The sequence below is a fragment of the Boleophthalmus pectinirostris genome, unplaced genomic scaffold (genome assembly GCF_026225935.1).
Source record: "Boleophthalmus pectinirostris isolate CB_2022bp ecotype Guang Dong unplaced genomic scaffold, ASM2622593v1 HiC_scaffold_1, whole genome shotgun sequence".
In the NCBI taxonomy this organism is placed as follows: Eukaryota; Metazoa; Chordata; class Actinopteri; order Gobiiformes; family Gobiidae; genus Boleophthalmus; species Boleophthalmus pectinirostris.
The window spans coordinates 32,334,192-32,360,493 of NW_026570970.1; the positions used below are offsets into that span (position 1 = coordinate 32,334,192).

The 26,302-nt window shown below is 38.3% G+C and overlaps 1 protein-coding gene across 1 annotated transcript; it reads right to left on the reverse strand.

The window, feature by feature from the left end:
- Positions 1-2,934: 2,934 nt before the first annotated feature.
- Positions 2,935-25,578, reverse strand: gpr39 (G protein-coupled receptor 39). The gene is made up of 2 exons (XM_020925449.2): positions 24,612-25,578; positions 2,935-3,428 (listed from the first exon to the last, which is right to left on the reverse strand). Exons 1-2 carry the CDS (start codon positions 25,411-25,413, stop codon positions 2,935-2,937), a joined length of 1,296 nt encoding a protein of 431 aa, XP_020781108.1. The 5' UTR covers positions 25,414-25,578.
- Between the last annotated feature and the right edge of the window lie 724 nt (positions 25,579-26,302).

Genomic DNA, 26,302 nt, shown 5'->3' on the forward strand with positions numbered 1-26,302 from the left:
TGGTTGCTCGGTAACAGTTATAGAAACTTAATTTGTTTAGCTGGAATACGGTGCAAAAAGCTTGAGAGTCACTGGTCAATGTCAAAATAAAATAGATGAGACAGTCAATAGTATTACTAATGTTTATGAATTAAATGAACACAGACAATGCAAGATTATGACAGTTAAATATATGTACATGCAAATACAAATACATGTTCTGACACAGTAACACAACCTCCATAAATAATAGTGTTGTTTTTACTGCATATTCTCCCTCTCTTATCTAATAATTATCTCATCCCTGTTAAAGACCTTGAACTCTGCTAACAGTGTATAGGCAATGTGTCAGATTAGATACAAGTTATTATTCTAACCTTTATACTTGCAACCTTTCTTCTTTTTGAACATGTCAAATAAAATTACAAAAACATACACACACAAACATAATATGATACAGGTTGTTGTCACTTCCTGCCAGAAAAGTTTTAAAATGTGAAATGTTGCTGGAGATATTCAGTGTGTAATTTGTGACTTATGACAGAATGGGTTCATGAGTGACAGTGGTACAGCGGATAAAGTATCTGCTAGAATTGAAGGGTTGCTGGTTTATGTTTTATCTGTTGTGTTCTTGGGCAAGACACTTCACCCTCACTGTGCACTCCAGTTACAGTAATACGGCTGGTTGTGACGAGGCATCTGTCACTTTAAAAAAAAAAAGAAAAGCAAAATGAAAAATAAAACATATCAATTTATTTTAAAAGCCTAGTAATAGAAGTACTTTTTAACTGCTTATAGTTATTGTATAACTATAAACACTGAAATATACACAAGTGAAATCTTGTGTGTAGTCATTGAAGATATCCTGCTCCAGATAAAGGGCCATAAAAGTTCTCATTTGTTTTAAAGGTGCACTGTGTAACTTTTCTGGTGGAGGGTGTAAAGGAAATTCAAATATTGTGTGATTATTTTATCTTTAGAAACACATTTGGTCTTGTAACTGAAACTCATTTAGTTGGGAAAGCCCATTCAACGTAAATGCTTCTGTTCCCTTTTGCTTGCTAATCTTATCTGGAAGCAATCTTGTCAGGAAGTGATCAAGGCAGGTGAACATGGATGCAAATCAGATCAAGCAGTTGGGTTTCAAACCTCTGTCTCTCCTATTGTTTTAACGCCACATGTGACATCCTGCTCAGGAAGGCCAACAGAAACACATCTGGCCACACCACAGTAGGAGTCGTCACCTTCTCACATTGAAAAGTAAGTCCTCTGGTCATCTCAACCTATATAAACTTGGTGCTTTTATCATTCGGGGTCTGACATCAAGGGGACTTATGCTTGTTATTCTGTTGAACCTTTTTCTTGCAAGAAATAAACTCTGCGTCTTTGCTTCAACATTCATCAGTGTCTACAAATGGAGTCTTTTTCCACAACAGAGGGTCTACTTCCTGCTTGTCTTCATTGAGATATTATTACTTTGTCTGGAATATTCCACAGTGTGGCATTAAACTCATCTACACAGAGACACAACACAAGCAGGACAAGTTACAGGTCAGATCTGAACTGAACTTCGCTCACAGTAAGAATGCATGTTTTTATGGAATTTTTGAGCCATAAAAATGACTGTAATTAAATAAACGTAAGATAGACAGGCTTAATGCCATACTGTGGAATTTTGCATGTCTTCCTTATTGTTTAATACAAAAAAATAAAATAAAATAAAAAATAAATATACTCACGGGTTCATTTTCCTGTTATATGCATTTTAAGGACTTTTTCCATTCAAAAGATATAATGTATAATATAATATTTAGTTTTAAATTGTTAATCACTATTGTCATCCTTTCTCATTATTCTAGAACCCATGGACAGTCAGTTTATACTGTATATCCTCCATGTGTCCACCTCCTCACATGGACTATTCTTGAGTTTCTTCCAGACAAAGAATTGTCCCTCATACGAACGCTTTCAGAGCTCTCCTCTCTGCCTGAGTCAGATCCTCTCAAATATTGATGTTTGCTTTGGTTTGTTTCTCTGCACACAACACAAGGACGAGAGGAGTCACTGCCGTTTACCCACAGCTCTGACCAGACCTCACAGTTCAGCTTCTTTCAATCAACTTGATCTCTTATGGAAAAATTATGTAATAGTTGTGTTTAATATGGTGGGGGAATGAATTGATGAATTGATGCACAATAAAATGTTCTTTGCATGCATCCTTAACATAAATATACACTAAAGATATGTTACTTCAAAATAACAGCTATAACTTCAAAACAAAAGTTAAAAGTACATTATGCAGGGTTTCAAGTTGTTTCCATGGAGATGTTATTGTTTGTCTAGAATGTTTCGCAGTGTGGCATTAAATCTACATATTGACAAGCAGATGATGCCACTAGGTCAAGTTACATTCATACATTCATTCATGTTTTTCAAGGTCATATTTTTGCAATAAGAATAGATAAGTTTAATGCCATACTGTGAAACATTCCAGGCAGAGCACTAACATCTCCATGGAGATAAGCAGATGGCAAACCCACTACCAGAAAAGTTCCACAATGCATCGTTATACTGAAAAATAAAATTGTTTGTTGTTATGGCACCATTTCTAATACATTGAAAAAGTAGGTAGTTTTCTCCTTTCATACCATCCATTAAAGGCGCACTATGTAACTTTTCTAATGAAGTGGTCAACACGTGCTTGTTTCCATGGAGATGTTATAGCTTTACCTTGAATGCTCCATTGTAAAACATTAAACATATCAATCCAAATGAAGATAAGCAGGCCAAGTTAGTTAAATAAAAGTACATGCAAGATAAGTACGTTTAATGCTATACTGTGGAAAATTTTAATTCTCCATGGAGACAAACATGGTAGCAGACCTTCCACTAGAAAAATTACACAGCGTGCCTTTAACATTCATTCATAAACAAATCAAACAAGTCTTTAAAAAATCAAACTTCAGACTCTGATATTTTATTTTTGTCACTTGTTTCGGCCTCTTCGGGCAGATTGAGAGGCTGCTGTGTTTCGGAGCCAATTCCAGAATCAGTTTGTGGTTGAAACGTCGTAAAAGTGGGTGGTGGTCTGTGACTGTCCTTCCCCACGGTATTATTCCCTTTACTTCTCCTCAGAGACTTGAACAGCGGCTGTATGGATCGGCCGGAAGCTGCTCTGGAACTGGGCACGTTCCTTTTGTTGACGTGTTCAATGGTCAAGCGACATTTTAGCACTTGTAGAAACACCTCTCTGAATTGTTTGGAGGAGAGGTTGTAGAGGAAAGGGTTGATCACGGAGCTAAGGTAGAAGAACGTGTCAGCGACAGGGTGGAGGGCGATGTAGCTGTGGAAAAACGAGATGGTCCAGTGGGATTTGGGCACGGCGGCCATCATCAGACGACGGATCTGGTTGGGGAGCCAGCACACCATCAGAGAGCCCACAATTAGACCTGAGAGGAAGACCAAGTACAAGGTTAGGATTGGGCTTCATTTGGATAAGGTTGTAGTAGTAGTTGTAGTAGTTTCTTTAGGAGTAGTTGTACTAGTTTCTTTAGTAGTAGTTGTAATAATACTAGTTTCATTAGTAAATCATAATAGTTCTACATTCTTTAGTAGTAGTAGTAGTAGCCATAATAGTACTAGTTTGTGTAGTAGTAGTCAGAGGTGGGACCAAGTTGTTGTTTTGCAAGTCCGAGTCAAGTCCCAAGTCTTTTAAGACTTTAAACCAATGTACCAAATATAGCTTAGATTTTTGCAATTTTTATGACTATTAAACTAAATTGTACTTAAAAAATCATAGTATTTTACATATGAATATTTATATAAGAGTTGTAGAAATGCTAATTTTTCCTTTTTAAATGTCTTGACCAGATCTTAGTGTGAATCATTATGGCCAGAGCAGAAAGAATTCAGATTTAAAATTGCTAAACAACAGTTACTTTGTCATGAAGTCTGCACTGAAATGAAAACACCATGTTCTAAGTAGTATCCTCTATTTTACTGTAGTGTACTGTATATACTTTATATATTGAATTGTACTCTATATATCTGTATTGTACTGTATATTATTGTAGTATATTTGAGGATACCATCTCACAGTACTTTAGTTGCAAAGTGACAGAGAAGTGGGAGGGACATGTTCCAGTTTGTTCCTGTAAAATTCAGCACTGCATTTATCAACTGTAAAGAGAAAAGTATTTTCTAAAATAATATTTTTAGGAGAAGCATCAAGTCTTCTCAAGTCACAGGGCTCAAGTCCAAGTGTAGTCCCAAGTCACTGACCTTCAAGTCCAAGTGTAGTCCCAAGTCTTTCTCTGTTTTATCAAGTCAAGTCCCAAGTCCTAAAAATAGTGACTCAAGTCTGACTTGAGTCCAAGTCACGACTTGCAAGTCCTCACCTCTGGTAGTAGTAGTAGCCATAACAGAGAAGTTTCTGCAGCAGTAGTAGAAGCAGTAGCAGTACTAGCCATAATATAGTAATAGTAGTTCCTTTAGAAGAGGTACCAGCAGTAGACGTAGCAGCACCAGTAGAAGTATTTTCTATTTATGCAAAATAATTTTCAACTAGTGCTGTTCATGTACTTCGTAGTTACAACACTGCAATTTCCCCATTGTGGGTCAAATAAAAGTTCTCTTAATAGTAATAGTAGTGCTTAGTAGTATGTAGCAGTAGTAGTAGTAGTAAAGTATAAAAGTATTTGATTAAAAGAGTATTCAAGTAGCAATGTGTATTTATTTATTTATTTCCTCGGAAATGTACTTGACATATAATCAAAGATTGCCTACATCAAAATATTTTCTTAAGTACTGATTATTTTTGACGCAAAATATCAATGTAATCTAGACTTTTGTTATAATAGTTTGCTATAGTATACCTAGTAGTAGTAAGTAGTACCTTCTTTTTGTGCTGGAAAGAGTTGAGTTAAGGGACTTTGTTTTATAATTTCATAAAGTCTATAGAGACAGCTGTTGGTGTTTTCCTATATGCTAAAGCCTAATGGAGCACAGTGTTTGCACATGTACAGCTCTGTGATGGTGGGTGAATGATGATAGAAACAACAGGACAGAGGAGTAGAGCACATCACCTTCACCCCCATCACATTTCAACTCCTACTGGCCTAAAAAAGTCATATATTTCTATCACACCAATCTGGTACTAAATTGAGGCTAAACCTGGAACTAAATCTGGATTATACCAGGACTAAACCAAATCTACATCAGCATGCATTCATACTTGTTTGGTCCTGGTTTGAGCCCAGTTTAGACCTGATGGTAGACCTGGTTTGGTCCTGTTCTTGTTGGTTTAGTTCTGATATAGTCCAGGATTAATCCCCACTTTAATCCTAGTTTAGAACCAATTTTGATGTGGTCTATATGCAAGTGTCATCCTAGAGGCGGGAATAATGCTTTGAAAATGTATTTAGTTATAGAACTCTGAATACCTGCATTCAAATGTGGTTTTTTTTTGTATTTTTTTTTTTTTTTGTATTCTGTCACGGGGCCAATCAGAGCACTGTATTCTTAGTTTATATTATAAAATTAAAAACATCACATAAATACATTTTTATGCACGGTTTGTTCATGCATTAATTTATGGTTAACTGGAGAAGGAAAACTGCATGCACACACATTTCTAGAGCTGTGTTTCCTTTGTCTCTGACTATTACACTGCACTTTGAAGACAAAATTATGTCAAGTATCACATATCCCTTTGATTTTAGAAAAGAACCCTTTTTCTGAATTAGCCAGGCTGGCGCCACTAGTGCCTCCGCTCCAATTCTCTTCTCTCCAGCAACTAGGTCAAGAATCAAAATACACTAGACAGTTTGCAAGAATCCCGGAAGTGCAAGTTCGGGCAGCAGCAAATCAGCGAAGAGCCATACATTCTGTGTTGTCAATGATTCCCAAGATCTAGGGTTTAAAGCTGGAACAAAGAGAATGTTTAGTGAATTTCATCAAGGGGAAAGACGTTATTGCCCTTCTTCCTACAGGATTTGGGAAAAGCTTAATATACCAGTTAGCCCTGTTAGTGGCGCATTACATACATCACGACCAAATAGCAGTGATTGGTTAAATGATAAAAAGTGCCCGCCTACCTTCGAGCAAATTAATTCTAACACTGCGAGGTCAGACAGTTTCCACGAAGTGAAACTGGCTGATGAATCAGGTTAATAGCACCATGTGAAAAAGTAACTGTACTAGAATACAGTTTTACAATTAGAAAATGCCCAGTACTTTCAGTATTCAGTTACTTCCTAACACTGCCCAAAGGCGGCACTGCCATTAGGCAAAAGTAGTCAGCTGCCCAGGGCCCCAAAACCTTGAGGGGCCCCAAACCAATTACCCTGAGTGCTACTAATGGCCGAGGCCTAAGAGCAATTAGATTTTCTCTCAATATGACTTTAAATGAGAGTAGTTTACTTTCAAACAATAATCATAAGAAAAAAAATCATATGTAATGGATGTAAACAAAAATTTTATTGTACTAGTAAAAAAATACAACTACTTTCAGCTCTGGTTATCTAGTAGCGACCAAACTAATAAGACAAGTTTCCAATCCACCATAATTCAAATAAACAGAGATGTGCCTGTCTCGAGAACAATGGGGAAAACCAGACAATAAATATGTTAAAAAAAACAACAATTAAAAAAAAACCCACTTAAGTTTGCCTAGAGCCCCTAAATTGCTAACTCCGCCACTGACACTGCCTAAGGGACTAAACTGGGTTCAAATTAGAGCCAACTGGCCAATCTTATCCACTTTATTTCTACAACATAAATACAAGAATAATTCATTAAAACCACTAACACAAAAGAATAATAGACACAGAAGATCACACAACTCACACAGTGTTAAAAGCCAGAGAATAAAAGTGGGTTTTAAGATGAGCTGATCACAGAGAACTTTGAACTCATCTTTATTAACACACTTTTAACAGATACTTACTGCATTGATTAAAACCATGAATTCAGTCAAATCTAGAATGAAATAAGCAGCTGGAGTTTTTGTGGATTTTTTAAAACTAATGAATATTGAATACATAAAAAATAAACATGGAGATATGAAACACATTTAATAAGCTGTTTTCCTCTTTGGTTTGGTTTCTGCTGTTCTCACTGTGCCCTAAAGAGCAGTTTCATTTGTTACTTAATTAGACTCTCGACTCTGAATTAGAAGACTATTAAAGGTTATGGTTCCTGACATTCACATCTGAAAATGTCACAATCAGCGTAAGAGTGTGCGGATATGATTCAACTATGAGAGCAAAAACTGAGGCACCACTAAGTCCACTCATGTTCTTTCACTCTGTCCTGTGGGACTAATCCACTACATGGCACAGTGGTGGAGTAGTTAGGACTTTCACCTTACTGCAAAAAGGTCAAGGGTTCAATTCCCAGGTGGAGTTTGCATGTTCTCCTCACATCTGGGTGGGTTCTAGGGTCTGATAAAGTAATCCTGACAAAGTCTATGTTTTGTCGCATCCTGACTTTTTATTTCGCAAATTTCACATACTTTTGCACCACAGTATGCACGCAGATTTCCTCCCAAAACCGCTCATCTAAATGCAGAATAAAAAGTGAAGACGTGACGCCACTTTTGCGTCTTTTGTTCAGACCATCATCATATAAACATAGCCTAAAATCATTTGGGTGATTTCAGTCCTGGGACTGCCAATCTCTACTGAACTATAGATAAAAGGTACTGTGGCTGTTAACCTGAAAACTACTGCTTCATGACATCACAAGGAGAAGTAGTAGGGTTACTCAAACATGTGTGACTGAAACAAAACACAACTCCAGATTTGCTTTTGAGTTAACACGTCTTAAAGCTCACAAGAATCAACTTTGTGTAATATAGGACCAGTAAAGCAAAGTATTTGAAATATAAAAAGTTGTTTATATTAAAAAATGTTTATGAATACTGAAAACAATGACTTATTTAACATCTTTTTATATTCACTGACTTGATTCCACATTGTTTTAAACCTCTCTGTGTGTATGTCTTCCATATACAATAGTCTAATTTATCCTTGCTTGTCTTTCTACAGTCCCTCTTGAATGAAATCTCATTCAAAATGGAAAAACTAGTAATTTCCCCCCTGCAGAACAAACAGAAAGAGAATGAGTCATTTTAGGTTCAAATCCTTAGAATGTGACTCTGAATTGATTTGGGAGCTCACAGAAGAAGATGATTGGTCATTATGGGCCTTTAAAAAGCTGATCCAGTCACACAGGGATTACACAAGTCAATGTAGAGAGTAAAGGAGAGTATTTGGAAACATATAGAGCAGCTTATAGAAGACAATACTGTTTCTATTAGACACACAGGCTATTGGAGGTTTTCAGATTCTAGATGGGAGGCAAGAGGCACATTTCCCTATTGAGACTTTGTACCTGATCAACATTTGCTCTGTCTGTCTTTAGACTTTAATCTGTGCTGTATTTTATCTATGGAAGATCACTTGTTTCATCAGATTTAGAATTTTAAATGCCACTGAATTTCTCACTCTCTTTTTTATTTTTATATTTTAACTCTGAAAAAAACATGTTTGAATTATTTTTACCGTATTTTCCGCACTATAGAGCGCTCTGGATTACAAGGTGCACTGTCACTGAATGGTCTATTTTCAAACTTTTTTCACATATAAACCGCATCAAACTATAAGGCGCATTAAACAAAACACAACAGTTAGATAAGTTAGTCAAACTTTATTTAACACATTCACAATAACTTAGTTCAGTTGTAACACGTAAAAAAAATACTGTCTGAGAAGCTAAATTGTTAGTGTATTCACAATAACTCATAACGGTTCAAACAGTTGGGCGATTACGGCATCCAGCACGCCAGCATCCCTCTCATCATTATCCGAGTCAGAGTCGTTACTGTTACCTGGCATTTCAGTGATGATTCTGGTCTTGGTGAAAGCTCGGACCACAGTTGATACTGATCCTTGGCCCGAGCGTCCACAATCCATTGGCAAATCGTGGCGTAAATCGCTCGGCGCTGTCTCCCTGTCTTTGTGAATGTGTGTTCGACTTCTCTCATCCACTGCTCCCACGCAGCTTGCACTTAACTTTATAACAGCCTTGAGTTTAAAGTGGGCATTGTAAGCGTGTCTCTTGACAGGTGCCATTTTGATATTAAAAGAAATGTAGTTTACTAAAGTCGTACAAAGACACCCGAATAAAGTCATATATAAGGCGCTCTGGATTATAAGATGCGCAGTAGTTTTTTGATGAAATTAAAGGCTTTTAAGTGTGCCCTATAGTGTGGAAAATACGGTATTCTGAATTTTAGTTGCTGAAATTTTAAGTGTACGTTATGTGTTTAAAGTTCAAAATAAAAAATGTACCTTTTAAATATTCAGTACAAGTATTTACAAGCCCTCAAATTCAACAGTCAAAATTCAGAGTGTTTGCAGTGAAAAAAATGTGCATGAAAAGATCCAAGATGCCAAGGCCTAAGCAATTGATTCAAATTGATCCGATCTAATTTAGTTACAAACAGGAAATGGTGTAGTGAACCAGTCTGGTCAGAATTAGCCTCATCAAAACCTCATCTCTTTTATTTGTCAAGTGTAAACCTGCCCACAGACAAGAACAGTCAATAAGAAACAGCTTCTGTGCTCCTTACTCACACAAAATTTATTTCTTAGGCCTTGGCATCTTGGATCTTTGTTGTGAAAATTTTCACTGCAAATTTTACATTCTGAATTTTGACTTTTGAATTTGAGGGCTTCAAAATATCTGTAATGAATATTTAAAAGGTGAAATTTTAATTCTGACTTTGAAGCATATTGAAAAAGTATATTTAAAATTCAGCAACAAAATTTCTGAATAAAAATAATTCAAACATCTTTTTTTTAGACTTAAAAAATTCAAAGTAAGAAATTCAGCGGTATTTAAAATTCAAAAACTGTTGGAACAAATTATCTTCTACACCATCTGACCAGAAACATTTGATTAACAGAACATTTGATCTGATTTGCACCCTTAAACAAGTCCCTCACACATAAAATTACAGTCACAAGCCAGCTAGCATTAACCAACAGTTTATCACTTTTTGTTGAAAATCAAACTCCTAACCAGGACCATGAACGCTCATATTGATCACAGGCTTCTGAAAATTTGAAAAAGTTTAAATCTATTCTGTGTTTTTTCTTTTGTTTTCAGACAGTTTTAAAACTTTTTTGACACTGTGCTAATGTCCAATCCATTAGCGATTCATGTAGAACACCCCCAGCATGATGTCACTGCAAAGTATCAGTTGATTATTATAGTATATAGTAGGGCTGGGTATTATTAAGAAGTTGCCAATACTATACATACCTCGATACAGAGATCACGATACAATACATATCTCGATACAGAACATTTTCAATACGATAAGATATGTTTTAAGTTGATTCGATACACTTCGATCAAAAATAATGTCTAAATTAAGGCTGTGACACTAAAAGTCTGTTAAACCACTTCTTGTGCAAAGTGAATATGAAACATACCCAACAGAAAATGCCAAATGTGCTGCATAACACAAGCAAAAAGTTGATTAAAATACACATATTGACATAGTACCGTTCTATAAATATATCTCCAAGAATATTTTTTCTATCTTTGCTCTACAATTTTGTTGCTTATTTAGTGGAAGGAAACTTGTTTATGCTATACACTTGACATATTCACTGTTTTGATTATTAAAATAGATGTATTTCATATTAACTTTACACAAGTAGTGTAACCAAGAAATATTGTTGCTAAAATGTATTTGGTTCTTAAAAACAGTAATATATCGATTACTGACATTAAATCATGAGGCTCCTTATGATTCCTATTCAAAACATCAGATATATGTTGTTTAAGGCTGGCGTCAGCTAGTACTTTCGCTCAGTTTAGTTTCTCTCCCGTGACTAGGTCAGGAATCAAAATACAATAGAAGGTTCACAAAAACCCCGGAAGGGCAAGTCCGGGCATCAGCCAATCAGAGAAGAGCTCATTCATACATTCAGTGTCGTCAACGATTCCCGAGATCGAGGATTTAAAGCCAGAATAAAGAGAATGCTTGGTGAATTTTATCAAGGGAAAAGACGTTGTTGCCCTTCTTTCTATGGGATTTGGGAAAAGCTTAATACACGAGTTAGCCCAGTTAGTGGTGCATTACATACAACACGACCAAATAGCAGTGATTGGTTAAATCACATTAAATCTAATGAAATCTAAGGCTGCGAGGTCAGACGGTGTGTATGAAGTGAAACAAAGTAGAACTGGCTGATGAATCAGGCTAAGCCAGGGTAGCCTACACCAAAAAATACTCTTGACGATATACTGATACAGCAGCCCACAATATCGATACTGTATCATCACATTAAGCGATACAATATGTCGATATTTCAAGATTTTTGCACACCCCTAGTATATGTCAGGCTGTCAGGGTGTGGACCTACAGCAGCCTGACTCCAGATTGGCTCTTTGGTTGCTAAGGAGTGCACATCAGAATTCCAAATATGGGAGCGATTTTGTATTTAGACTGTTACTAAACGAAGCAGAGCTGAGTTAAGCCTGACTTTATGAGTAAAACAGCTAACGTTGATGTTCATGTTTTTTGTTTCTATTAAACTTTAGATGAAGAAAAAATTACAAATTAAACATGTATTTAGTGAAATGGAAAATGTGTTGTGAATTGGAGTAATTATGCCTGATGCCCTCCCGTTTGCAACAAACCACCATAGAGCACTGAACCAACAACTATCAATTTGGCACAATTGGCACTTTAAGTTTTTTGTACTTTTCAAGATTTCATTCTAACTTATAACTACGAAGTTTTGTTTCAACTGTTCATTCGCTCTATTGCTTTTGGTGCTTTTATATTGCACTGAATGTTTTGCTCTATGGCCATCCAGAAACAATGGATTTCTTATTGCAACTGTAAATGGGTCTGACACAAGAAAACTATTGTTCAAAAGCTAAAAAATAAGTTGTTTTAAAAAAAGTTTTTCATCCCTCAGGAGGGCTATACTGTTTGGTCCAACGGCACATTTAGATAACAAGGTTTTGACTTTATTTGGTCTAATCTCTTGTTTAATAAGTGGAATACTGTGTGCCCAATTCACAGGGGCAGCCATTGTTAATTGGGCTTAAGACAATGTTTTTCAGCAAACTCGGCAACATGCATAATTTCCGACGTAGCATTATTTTAAAGGAACAGACTTTGATGATATGGTAAAGCTGCACACAACTTTATTTAATGAGTATGCAGCAGTGTGGCCAGGCGGTCAATCAATCAATAAATAGCACTTCCTAAAAAATAAAAAGATAAATAAATAAATAGCACTTCCTTTGTGTCATTCGCCCTATGCATTTCCTGGGCTCCTTTGGTGTTCCTCTGCCTCCTCCTCTCTCCAGGTAAAACGTGTTCTTAGTTGACTTCAATAACTTAGTTTGATCCTAACACGGCTGTTCCATTAATGCCGTGGCCTGTTACCTGAAGGATCATTGCGGCACCACTGTCAAAGCCTCACATAGCGTGTTCATATGAGGTCAAAGTGGTATGCTGGAGCTACAGACCTTCATTGCCAGTTTAGCAGTAGGATTAGCATTTCATTTTTCTTTCTAGATGGGAGCTGTGGTGTGGGTGCTGGAGCCATCGCTTTGCCCTTGTGAATGTCTGGACTATCTTCTTGTTCCATTAACATGGGACTGACTTGTTAAGCTCAACGCTGACTCTTACTCTCTAACTCAGACATGTCAAACTCAGGCCTGGGGGCCAAATTTGGCCCGCGATATAATAATAAAATTCAAATACAAATTCAAATATTTGGCTTGTGAGATCATATCAAATATGTATTAGAGCTGGCCCACTGGCTACAGATAGACTGTAGAGACATTATTTATTTAAAATTGTGTTATTATTTTATATTTTGCTTGTTCTGGATTCAATGTTTAAGCAAAAATATTATTAAACATTTATTTTAATAAGAAAAGTTTAAAATTACATATCTTGAAAGAAGAGAAATCATGCAGATGCTGTTGAAATTTTTCAATAAATATTTAGTTTGGCCCATGACTCCCAGTTTTTAATTTTGGCCCTTTGTGAATTTGAGTTTGACACCCCTGCTCTAACTTGTGTTGTCTAATGGACTTTAAACTGAACTAATGAAATATATGGAGCTATTTATGCAGACTAAATGAATAATGTGCAAAATAAATGTACAATTTATTTGAAAATGGAACCTTGCCTCTTGATCTTTTAGTTATTTTCTGAGCTATGCCCAATGGTGTTGTTGTTTTTTTTTGTAAAAGTACTTAATGACAAATCAGATCATTGTGCTGTCTTAGTAATATAAAACTCAGTGACACATTTTGTATCATAATTTGGCAGAAGATACAGTTAACTCTAGAGTTTAATTAAAGACCCTATATATCATTTTCACCATCTGCCTCACTATAGGGTAGTCTATATTGCAAAATAATAATATAATAAAAATAAATAATTAATAAAAATTGACCACTGCATTCTGTCTGAATAATATTATGAATCACTTTTACTAAACGCTGGGATCTGTTGGTGTTGTGATAATAAAATCATGCATGAAGAAGTTTATATAAGACAACAACCTGGAGGCACGGCAGATCATTTAAAGGTAACTTTTTCTTATTGGTGGTTCGCTGCTTGCTTGTCTATATGTTATTGCTTTGTCTGGAATGTTCCACAGTATGGCAAATCTATCTGGAACTATTAATTACAGGTTTTAGAAATACCTAAAAAAAGATATGCATTTTTACTGTGAGTGGGGACTTGAAAGATTACAGCTTTGTGACATCACAAGATTGAAAAGACCATTTTGAACTTTGGACATGTAGACAGACTAATAATGCAGAGTTACACAAATTAGGAGTGTGCAAAAATATCAATATACCGTGATACTAAATTTGATGACACTGTATGGTTATCATGGGCTGCGGGATAAATATCTTTGGTATCTTTTAGAAATTTTTTGTGACTGTTCTACAATTTTGTTGCTTATTTAGTGGAAGGAAACTTGTTTATGCTATACACTTGACATATTCAGTGTTTTGATTATTAAAATAGATGTAGTGAGAGATGAAGTGATTTAACCAAGAAATATTGCTGCTAAAATGTACTTGGTTCTTAAAAACAGCAATATATCAATTATTGACATTAAATCATGAGGCTCCTTGTGATTCCTATTCAAAACATCACACAAATGTTGTTGATAGCCAGGGCGGCCTACTTTTTCTATACAAAGATGATAGTGTGGATTCTTATCTGATTTCCCCCATATGAAAAGAGCTTATCTTGTGTTTTACATGATTCTGTGTTTGGATCTTCTGTTTGGTCTCTGGACACACACTGTTGTTGCTGGAGGAGCCTGTAGTTTTGCCTTCAGCAGAAGATCATATGAGACTGATGTTTTTACCAGTCCAGATGTGCAACTTGTGATATTTAAAACACAACAGACAGTCAACAGTTGTGTTCAGCTCATGGAGGATTACAAGACGCTGTTGGAAAATTTTACTGCAGAATTATTATTATAATACAATTCTAGTCACACTTTTTGATCCACAAGAGATACTTAAACACATAGTAAATGGTTAATGGTCACAATTTTATATAACACTTACTTTTCCACCTTCGAGGCACTCAAAGCATGTCACATCAAGGAACCATTCACCCATTCACACACATTTTCATACACCAGTGTACACAAACAATGAGGGCAAGGTGGGTTAAGTGTCTAGCCCAAGGACACAACAACAACATTCATCTGTGGGAGCTGGAAATGCACAGCCAACCTGTGGGTCAGTGGATATGACCGCTCTGCCAATAATGTTTATGTCGAGAACAGGATTCGAACTGCCAACCTTTGGATCGGTGCACAAATGGACTATCAACTGAGCTACTGCCAGTACATCAATGTTTAAAAAACAAGTTTGATTCTTGCACCACATATTCACACATATTCATTCATGCATAATATATTTAGCTAAAATAATTACAAAATAAAGATGAGTCTGCTTAGTAGAGGTGTAACGATATCCAAGTCTCACGATACGATACTGTCACGGTATGAACCTCACGGTACGATATTTATTACTATATCATGTGAAAGCTCACGATATGGTGGGGAGACTCACGATTATTGTGAGAACTTTGACGATAGTTCAGTTATTGTTGCATCCCTACTGCTTAGGATGGAAAAGCAGATAAAAATGTATATTATAATATTGTCTGTCTTCTGTCTTTATTTTATATAGCGCTTTTCAAAGACATATGTCATAAAGACGCTTTACAGAGCATTACAGATTCATGTTTCTTTTTCTCCACACCCGGTGGTGGTAAGCTACTATTGTAGCCACAGCTGCCCTGGGGCAGACTGACTGAAGCGTGGCTGCCATGCCAATCAGCACCATCAGTCCCTCCGATCACCACCATCATTCACGCACACACCACTTTTATACTAGGCAATGTGGGTGAAGTGTCTTGCCTAAGGACACTACAACAGTTTTTTGTGACTGGCGCCCCACTGTGGCACCTGGAATTCCCAGCATTCTCCCATCCAAGTTCTAACCAGTCCCAGCCTTGCTTAGGTTCTGAGATCTGATGGGATCAGGCTTTGACAAGCTGGTAATATTGGTTATTATTGTAATATTGGTGGACGTAATAAACAATATAATATACAATGTGCAATATACAGTCTCACACCTGACATTTAAGACATACTATTAGCTACTTTGTTCTTGGGTTATATTTAATGCATTTTTCTAACTAACAACCTTAACAACTGCAAAATAAAATCATATAATTAAAGAGACTGGACGAATAGAGAAGTTGATTATGTTATTAAACTGGTCACATTATAGAACTGATATGAGTCTTACTGACATAAAAAGTGTATTTGATTTGATATAGTACAAACAAAAAGTTCAAAAGTACCTTAAGCATTCATACAAGTTTGTTTATCCGATGATGAAACATACATTTTCCCTCTGGCCATAAATAAGTCTAGCGTTTAAAAAACATTGATACTGAAGCATGTTATTTTCATTTTGACTCCATGTCCTCTGGGCCTGCTCCCTGGAGTCTCATAGCCCCTAACTGTCAGTCTGAGGAATCCACCTTTAGCGAACGCAGCTCTGGGCCAAAACACCATCACCTGCCACTCATCTGAAGCAGGGATAAGACAGGGGCGGCAGGGACTGGGGAGACAGGGACAGAGACAGGGACAGGAGGGACAGTGGCGACAGAGACGGGGCAGCAGGGACAGAGGTGACAGAGACAGGGGCAGCAGGGACAGGGGCAGCAGAGACAGGGGCAGCAGGGACAAGAGCAAGAGGGACAGAGGCGACAGAGACAGGCACAGCAGGGACAGAGGTGACAGAGACAGGGGCAGCAGAGACAGAGGCAACAGAGACAGGGGCAGCAGGGACACAGGCGACAGAGATAGGAGTGACAGGGCAACAGGGACAAGTGGGTAGGGACAAGGAAGGGGAGACAGGGCAGGGCTGATAGGCACGGAGTGGCAAGGACAGAGGTGACAGAGACAGGGGTAGTAGGAAAGGGGCAGCAGAGACAGAGGCGACAGGGACGGGGCAGCAGGGCAGGGGCGACAGGGTAGGGGCGATATGGGTGGGGTGGCAGGGGCGGGGTGACAGGGACAAAGGCAGTAGGGACAAGAGTGACAGGGACAGGGGTGACATAAGACAGGGGCAGCAGGGACAAGAGCAAGAGGGACAGGGATGACAGTGACAGGGGCAGCAGGAACAGAGGCCACAGAGACAGGAGTGACAGGGCAACAGGGACAAGGGGTGACAGAGACAGGGGCAGCAGGGACAAGGAGGACAGAGACAGGGGCAGCAGGGACAGAGGTGACAGAGGCAGGGGCAGCAGGGACAAGGACAACAGAGACAGGGGCAGCAGGGACAGAGGTGACAGAGACAGGGGCAGCAGGGACAGAGGTGACAGAGACAGGGCAGCAGGGACAGAGGTGACAGAGCAGGGCAGCAGGGACAGAGGTGACAGAGACAGGAGCAGGGACAGGTGCAGACAGGCAGCAGGGACAGGGGCAAGCCAGAGGTGACAGGGTAACAGGGTAACAGGACAAGGGTAGGGACAGGGCAGGGGCGACAGGGTAGGGGCGATATGGGCGGGGTGGGAGGGACGGGGGGTGACAGGGACAAAGGCAGCAGGGACAAGAGTGACAGGGACAGGGGCGACATAGACAGGGGCAGCAGGGACAAGAGCAAGAGGGACAGGGATGATAGAGAACAGAGACAGGAGTGACAGGGCAACAGGGACAAGGGGATAGGGACAGGGCAGATAGGTGCGGGGTGGCAGGGACAGGAGTGACAGGGACAGGGGCAACAGGGACATAGAGCAAGTGCTCACATGCTCCCCTTGGAGGCAGAGGTGAGTGAAGACAAAATAAGATTACTGAATATGTAGTAAGTGTTTGATGGGGGAAAGTTATTGTCATTGAGTTCTACTGTTTTAAAAACATGAAAAAGAACACGCTGATTTGAAATGGTTTGCAGCGGTTCACCTCACACAGTGTTCTAATGATTCACCATGAAGAGTCCCTACTCACACCAACTGTTTCAAGGATGATTTTACAATGCGCTGGATCTTAGTTCTCATGGTCATAGGTAAAATTTCTCTTAAAATGTAATATTTTCCTGTGGGGTTCAGGCCTGTGGAGGGTGGTCGGTGACCCCTGGTCTACAGTGAGTCAGGATCGTCCTGTTCTTGTCATATATGATAAAGTGCAGTTGTTTTGGAGGAACAGGGGATAGAACATGGAACATGGCTTTAGGGCTGCCCTGAGAGACACAAAGAGACAGAGAGAGACAGACAGAGAGAAAGAACAGGAGAGGGAGAATGAGGAAAACAGAGAGAGAGAGAGTGAAAAAGAGAGAGAAAGAAAGAAAGAGAGGGAGAGGGTCCAGTTTTGTAACTTTAATTCAGGTACAGTGATTCCATACACATTGGGTTAGACATTTAAATGTAACTTGCTGATGCTGTCTGCTGATGTCCATTATTTTCAGAAAACAATCACATGAAAAGACACATGTCTGAGTCAAGACATTCAACCAAAAGTCACATGGTGTAAAATTGTTCAATATATGTTTTTCTCAAATCTCCTAAACAACAGAATAGAAATCTGCTAGAGAAATCAATAATGAACCGTGAAGCACTTTGGGTATCTTGAATGGTGCTATATAAATGTAATGATTAATTAATAAATGTATGGCTGCATTAAAAGCCAGGAATATACTAAATAAATATAATCCTTATGTTACAAAAAAAAATGACTAAAACAAAAAATACTAAAAAGTGATATGTTATTTGTTGTGTTTAAGGACAAGTGCAGCTAATATCAGTCATGTCTGGAGTGTTTTTCAAGTGGTCATTGTAACTCCCACAATGAAATGATTGCATGATATTAACTTATACTTTACAGTTTTTCATTTGTTCATGTCTGCTTATAGTTTTTCATGACAAAACAACTTTTTTTTTTTAAACTAAGAAATCCAAAAAATCCAAATATTATAAAATTAGTTGTAAGGGCCTGTGTATCTTTACGGGAATGTGAAAAAATGTCCAAACTTCATAATTTGTCATTATTTGTTGGAGTTTGGTATTTTCACTATTTTCTGATCTATGATGATTTTCCTAATCAAAAACATACTTGGAGTTGGCATTTGACATGAAATAAACTCATAGCAAAGTATACCACAGTGCCTCGTATCTCCTTTTTCATCCAATAAGTTATTTGCCCACTTGAGATCTCTGAAGAGCACCTGATTATTATAATTTCACTTCAGCGATGATCCAGCGAGCATGACTTCTTCGCATACTTAAAGTTGTGTTTTGTTTCATTCACACATGTTTAACACACAAATCCTGCATTTTTAGAGTTTGGTGTTCTTCTCTCAGACTGAAAACACTTCACCTTGTTCCACCTTGTGATGTCATGTGGTAATACAGGAAGTGCTCCACTGTCATTTTAAACTCCAAACATCTTCACTGGAGTTATTAGGATAATTTCAGCTCGGGAATTGCCAATGTTTCAAAAGGTAAAAGGTAACTTGAAAACTGCCGCAAAACTAAGATGGAACTGAGCATTTTGAGCTTTGGAGATGTAGACGGACTAATAATCAAGGATTCCTCAAACATTTGTGAATAAAATAAAACACAACTCCAGGTTTTATGGCTTAAACTCAACTCAAACTATAACAACTGTTCTGAAAAAAACAACAACAAAAAAAACAACAACATATAACCCTTTGTTAATTCATGCTCACAGAGAAGCAACTGAACTCTGACCTGTCCTCCAGCTCAGATTAAACTAGGGATTCAAGAAAGTTGTGAAGTCATGTGATGCACCCTCTTCCAGCTTCCAGCAACATTTTGAGGCCTTTGTCCCCATTCAAACAATATATATTTTGTTTTTAATTGTGAATCGCTAGAGGCAACAAGTCCACAGTTTCCATCATTCTGTGTAGAACAACTCAAAGCTATTCCATTACCCTCTACCTTGTTTAACCTGGTTTCACAAGTGCTTCTGTCAGGGGTAAAGGTCTTGAAGCACCAAAACATTGTTAATATTCGCTTCGCAAACGCCGGCTCTCAACTGAAAAAAAAAAAAAAAAAAAAAAAACAGAAGAAGGAAAAAAAAACTCTACAAGGTAATTAACCCGGTGTCTTGTTCGTGTGCGGCCAGCGAAAAGAACGTCCTCTGCTTTTAATTACTGCACAAAGTCAGAGAGAACGGATTAAGAGTTAGTCTCAAGTGAAACTGTTATAACATTTTAAAAAGGAGAGAGGCTCTGTGCGGGAATATGTTGTGCTGTGTTTTGGAATCTCCAGTTTTAATTTGAGCAGAGGTGGGTAGAGTAAAGCTACTTCAAAATAATATTACTCAAGTACAAGGATAAAGTCGTGGTCCAAGAAATGATTCAAGTAAGAGTAAAGAGAGTATTTGGGAAATTCCTACGCAAGTAACATCACCTGATTTATAATTTAAAGTGAATGCTATTGGAAGGACAAGATATTAATTAAACGATGCACAAAATCTGGTATTTTCACAAGACACACAAAAATGAGACCTAAACTATATCAGATCTGAGGGAGTGGTACAAGAAACACAAATGTTGAAATCAGTTCATATTGTCGACATAAAGCTTTTGTCACTTGTAGACGTAAGATAAATAAAATCAATAAAAGAATTACTCAAATAGAATCAGTGTATCATTTGTTCATTTGTTTTTCAATATAAAACCAAAAATAAGAAAATGAAAAAAACAACTATTTTCTTCATTATTTGTCTCCAAAACCCAAATGAAAAAACAGACAATTTGTTTTTTCAGTTTTCGATTTTGTGTTTAAATGAATAATGGAAAAAAACAGATGATGGGCGTTTCCTGTTTCCATGACTTTGCACTGCATACGGACTGAACCAGGACTGAACCAGGACTGAACCAGGTCCGACCAGGCTGGAGCCAGACCGGAAGGCTGAGCCCGGGACCAGGACCAGGACTGAGACCGAGCCTGAGCCCGGGACTGGGACCAGATCAGGACTGAGACCAGGAACAGGACCAGGATTGAGACCGGGACTGAAACCGGGACCGGACCAGGACTGAGACCAGGACTGAGACCAGGACTGAGGCCGGGACCAGACCAGGACCTGACTGTGATTGAGACTGGGACTGAGACCGGGACTGACCGGGACTGAGACTGGGAACTTGACCAGGACTGAGACTTGGATTGAGACCGGGAACAAGACCAGGACTGAGACCAGGACTGAGACTGGGACAAGACCAGGACTGAGGCCGGGACCTGACCAGGACCTGACTGTGATTGAGACTGGGACTGAGACCGGGACCAGACCGGGACTGAGACCGGGACTGAGACTGGGACAAGACCAGGACTGAAGCCAGGACCAGACTAAGACCAGGCTGTGATTGAGACTGGGACTGAGACCGGGAACAGGACCAGGACTGAGACCAGTACTGAGATTGGGACAAGACCAGGACTGAGGCCGGGACCAGACCAGGACCAGGCTGTGATTGAGACTGGGACTGAGACTGGGATCAGACCGGGACTGAAAAACGGTTTAGTCGTGGTTCAGTCCTGGTTCAGTCCTGGATCAGTCCGTATGCGGTGCAAAGTATGGCATCGCAGTTTAAATCACGTAAACGGGAAACAGCTGTTATCTGTTTTTACCATTATTCATTTAAACACAAAATCGAAAATTGAAAAAAACATTATCCGTTTTTTCATTTTGGTTTTGGAGACAAATTATGACGAAAACAGTTATTTTTTTTGCTATCTTAATTTTGGTTTTATTTTTAAAAACGAATGAACAAATGACACACGGATTAAATAGGAGTATAAGTATGCTGCTAGACTACTCTGAAAAGTACAGTCTCTTTCAAAAGTCTCTCAAGTAAATGTAATGAGTACTACCCACCTCTGTTCTTGAATCTCTATAGTTTACATTTGAAGACAGGTCAGAATTTGCTGGTGGATGTTTCTGTTTGACAGTCAGATTGCAGATGATTTGCACTGCAGACTGATGCCATTACTGTATTTTTATCTATTCATAAGTGTCTTTATCTTCCTGTTATAGGTGACATCTTGAGGAGTTTTCACCAGTCAAAAGATAGGAAAATTTGTTTTAAAGTGATCATTTCTATGGCAATTTTTCACCATTCTGAAATCCATGGGAGAATTCTACTAAACTACTTTTGAATGCAGTAGCTGTGACAAGTGTTTGAGCAGTCTAAAGATGGTCAGGCTTAGTGAAATACACGATGTTTGAACAACAGGCAATATATGTATAAGGTTAGCAAACAAAGCACATGGATATAAGTGATCTCAAAACATGTTTCTCCTCTGTGACTCACTGTGTGTTTGCTCTGGTGTGACTGGTGCAGGTTGTGCAGGTTCTGAGCTGCTAATGTCACTAAGGTCACAAAACACTCTTTTTTAACCTTCAATTAAAGTTGAATTATGTAGCTTTTCTGGTTGAGGGTCTGTTGCCTGCTTACCTTTATAGAGATGTTATTGATTTGTCTGAAATGTTCCACGGTATTGCATGAAATCTATCTATCTTACATTTATTCTGGTACAGATGTTTTTATTGCTTAAAAACAGGCTACTTGCCACGGTGGCATCAACTGCATGTCTCCATTTAGATGGATAATGCCTTATAAGGGAAACCAGAGCACCCAAAAAAACACAAGGACAATGTGCATTTTTGGCAGGGCTGGGCGAGATTACTTTAATTTTGACACAATTTCAAATTTCAAAAGTTATACCTATAATTTGAACATAATTTCAGCATTACATAAGTCAATACATGTTTCAAAACCCTGAGCCAATGTTCATGTAAATTGTTAATTTGTTCACAAGTACTTTACAACTGTGAGTTAAAATATTTGTCTTATCATTATTTCTGTTGACAGGTGGAATGAACAGATGCTTTCCAGTAATTTGTGTTTACACTAGTAGTTTGGGTCAAGAGCACACCCTGAAGCAGAGCAGTGAGAGCATGAGAGGGCACGTCGGAAATCCATCACACACATTGTCCAAACACACAGAAATCTACCCGAACTAAACTTAACAGCTCTGTTTTACACATATACATTTGAGGCAGTACTATATATACTATATAGGCATAATAAGATAAGACATGCGGAACAGATGTCTTTTACAGCTAGGGGCTGAATGAGAGGAATGCATGTTTAATTAAGCTTCTGTTCATTTTAAGTATAATCTGCTTAATTGTGTTTTTTTTCTCATGGACTTTAGAAAGTAGTTTAGTCCTTTATTGAACAAAATAGAGCCATGGATAACAATTACGTCTACTTCAGTTCAACCAGTAGAATATGTTAAAGTAATAGTGTGAATGAATTTGTCAGTATTGGGCTCGCCTCTCCACAGATCATCTGATCTGGTCTGACATCACATGGTTACCTCCATGGATAAGCGATGGGACATTCATCTCTTGTATGGGATCCGAATCTTTTGGATGTGTCCATTTCAAAGAGCCGTTCAAAAGACTGGCTCTCTTCATATTTATTTATATGAGAGAAGCCAACGTGATGTTTAAAATGGTTCAAACTCAAAGTGGAATTGTGTTTACCATTTGGAATTCTAAATAAAACTTGCACAAAGCTCTCTGGGTCAGCTCTATATGTTCCCTCAGCCCTGTGTTCCCTTACTTCTAAGATTTTTCTTATTTCTATACGATTTTTTCCTCAAAATTAAACTCTAAATCAAGTAATTTTTATTTTTATACTGCATTTAAAGGGATGATTCAGAATAATTTCAACCTAGGAATCTTTGCACCATGACCTCTACATTACAGCTGTATTCATGCTGCTGGTTAATAGGTCAGATTTAATTGACAACCAAATTGGGAGAAATGGGGATAAATTCTGATGCAAATTGATGATAAAGGAAATATGGGAACATAGAGCTGAGGGAACATATGCTCCCCAGCTCTCGCCCGTGTTGCCTACTCTGCTTCTGTGCAGATTTTTATGTTGGTTCAAAGCGTCAACTGTTATAAAAATTTGAAAGAAAAAGATCTGGTTCTTTTAAAAAATAAGACTACACTCAACTGCTCAAAAGAGCCGACTCATTCACAAGAGTCTAGGCCAAAACTCTAACTTCTGCACATACCTACGTATGTGCAGAAGTTAGAGTCAATGTAGTGGGGATTTTTTAAGTGGGGGTATGCGATTCGTGACGTCATCAATAGGATGAATCCCACCAACTTAACTACCTTTAAAACAAACAAAAAAAAATCACCCACTTTCAGCACAAACATAAAGGCGTCAACCCAGGAAAAATCTCTAATATTTGATGTTTTGTTTTTTTTTCTCAAAATGATGCGGAATCATGTCATTAACATTAACACTATTTATAATCACCTACAGAACATAAATCATAAACTACAACACATGTGCCCAGGACTGAACAAGGACTAAACCAGAACTGAACCAGGACTAAACCAGGACTACACAGAACTAAACCAGGACTAAACCAGGACCTTTCTCCTGCAGTCACCCTATAGTCTACGCGGGTGCACCTCCGGGCCCATCCAGACATTCAGTCCTGGTTCAGTTCTGGTTTAGTCCTGTTTTTGTCCTGATTTGTCCTTGTTCAGTCCTTGATTAGTCCTCCTGGTTCAGTCCTGGGACCAGTCCTGTTTTAGTCCTAGTTCAGTCCTTATGTAGTCCTCCTGGGTCAGTTCTGGGATCAGTCCTGATTTGGTACTGGTTTACTCCTGTTTTAGTCCTGATTCAGTCCTGGTTTAGTCCTCCTGGTTCAGTCCTGGTTCAGTCCTGGTCCCCTCATGTGGCAGGTCACTATAGGACAGTACTGCAGCTATCATGAGCCTATGCAGGTTGTTTTTTACCATTGCCAATAGTTCTGGTTTGACATTTAAGTTGTAGGATTTTATATTTGTTATTTTTTATATCTCACATCTGGAAAAGTGGGTGGACGGGGTACCCCTGCGTACCATGCCCACTACACCCCTGCATAGCATATGACAAGACAGGTTAAGACCACACAATTGAATAGATATAAGATTTTGACTTACCTAGAAAAATAATGGTCTGCTTCCGGGCCATTTTCACTTTGGGACTTTCGTGTTTTGGTGCCACGTAGCTCCCATTGGCTTCTCTGTCCACCGTGCTCAGCGGTCTTCTCAAAACCAGGATCATGGCTCTGCACATGAACGCCACACCGACGAGCACGATCATATACACTATAAACGCTATGAAGATGCTAACTCGAAACATCACCCACTTATCCCGCAAGTTTGTACAAAAAGTTAGATTCTGAGCTGGCGTGTCTTTGTTAAACGGGATATGGCCTTGTGTTCCCGTGGCGACCAATAGCGGCAAAGCTACTAGCACGGATACCAACCACGCAAACGTTATTAGCCCTGACGTCCTCTTCCCTCCCAATGTCTTGAACTTGAATGGATGACAGATAGCTACGTAGCGCTCGAAGCTAAGCGTAGCCACGTTCAGGATCGTGGCGTAGCTGCATGCTTCGAAAAGAAAGTTGTAGATTTTGCAGGAAACGTTACCAGATGAGGAGGAAAACGGAAACCAAATTGCGTTATATAACTCCACTGGCATTCCGATTATCAGCACTAGCAAGTCGGAGCACGCTAGGCTAACCATGTGGTCGGTAACGTTTTTCTGCAAATATCCATTCCTTTTCAAAATTTGCGTAACTCGGATTGTTATTGAATTACCCACGATTCCAGTCACCAAAATGAGGCTGTACAAAATTGTCAAGAAAATTTTTAAGGAATAATTTGGCTCTAGCTCTTCCCAGTTTTTGTCCTCGGCGATTTCAATTTCGTCCATGACTTCGCTCAGTGTGGACATTAGATAAGCACTGATTTACCAGCGATTGATTGAATTGTTATCAGGTTAGTTTCAGATTGTGTACAAAATCTCCTCTTGGAAAGGCACTGCGGACAAATTTCCTCTTCAAAAATCCAATATTTTCGTTTTAAACATTGATCCAACATCCGTGTAGCTCCATAGTGTTGAATTCTTTGCTAGTTTGTCTTGATACTAGCTTGAAGTCTTGTAGTTTCAGCCTTCTATGACCAAAGTATGAGCCAACAGGCGGTTTCCCTCCTCCCACTGACAAAGGCAGGGCCGTTAAACATTAAACAGAAGTCCAGGCAGCCCGCCCCATACGTCTCTTATCGCCATTAATTACAACATGTTCCTCTTACTCATAAAAAGCATTTAGATAGACATTAAGAGGAATTGTTAAAGAGAGGGGATCTGATTCATTTAAACTCCAGTAGCAGTAGTAATTTAGTAGTTTTTAAATAAATTTTTAATTTTTTTTTTTTATTGTTTTGTCTTTATTAACAAAGACAAAATGTTAAAATCTTCTGTTTGGACATTGTCTTCCATGTAAAATGAGCTATTTCTTGTTTTTTTGTTGTTGTTTTTTTGAGTAGTTAAGTATCGATACTGAAAAAGAAATTACACAAATTGGTGTTTTTTAGATTCTACGTGATATCTTACTGATTACATTGTACTTTGTCATGAAATATTCAAAAGGTAAACACAAATGTTAAATTTGACCATTTCTATAGTCATTAGATATTAGAATGTTAATTTTACCACCTGTATAATAATATAATATTTCACCTGTATGAAATATTATTGACCTGTACATTGTTGTGATGTGAAAAATAAATAAATAAAAAATAGTAGTTGATACATCATTGCTGATGTCCTCAACATTCCCTTC

Coding starts and splice junctions, on each gene's coding strand:
- gpr39 (XM_020925449.2), bottom strand. CDS start 25,413: ATGTCCACACTGAGCGAAGTCATGGACGAAATTGAAATCGCCGAGGAC. Junction 3,429..24,611: donor GCAGACCATTATTTTTCTAG/GTAAGTCAAAAT, acceptor TCTTCCTCTCAG/GTCTAATTGTGGGCTCTCTG.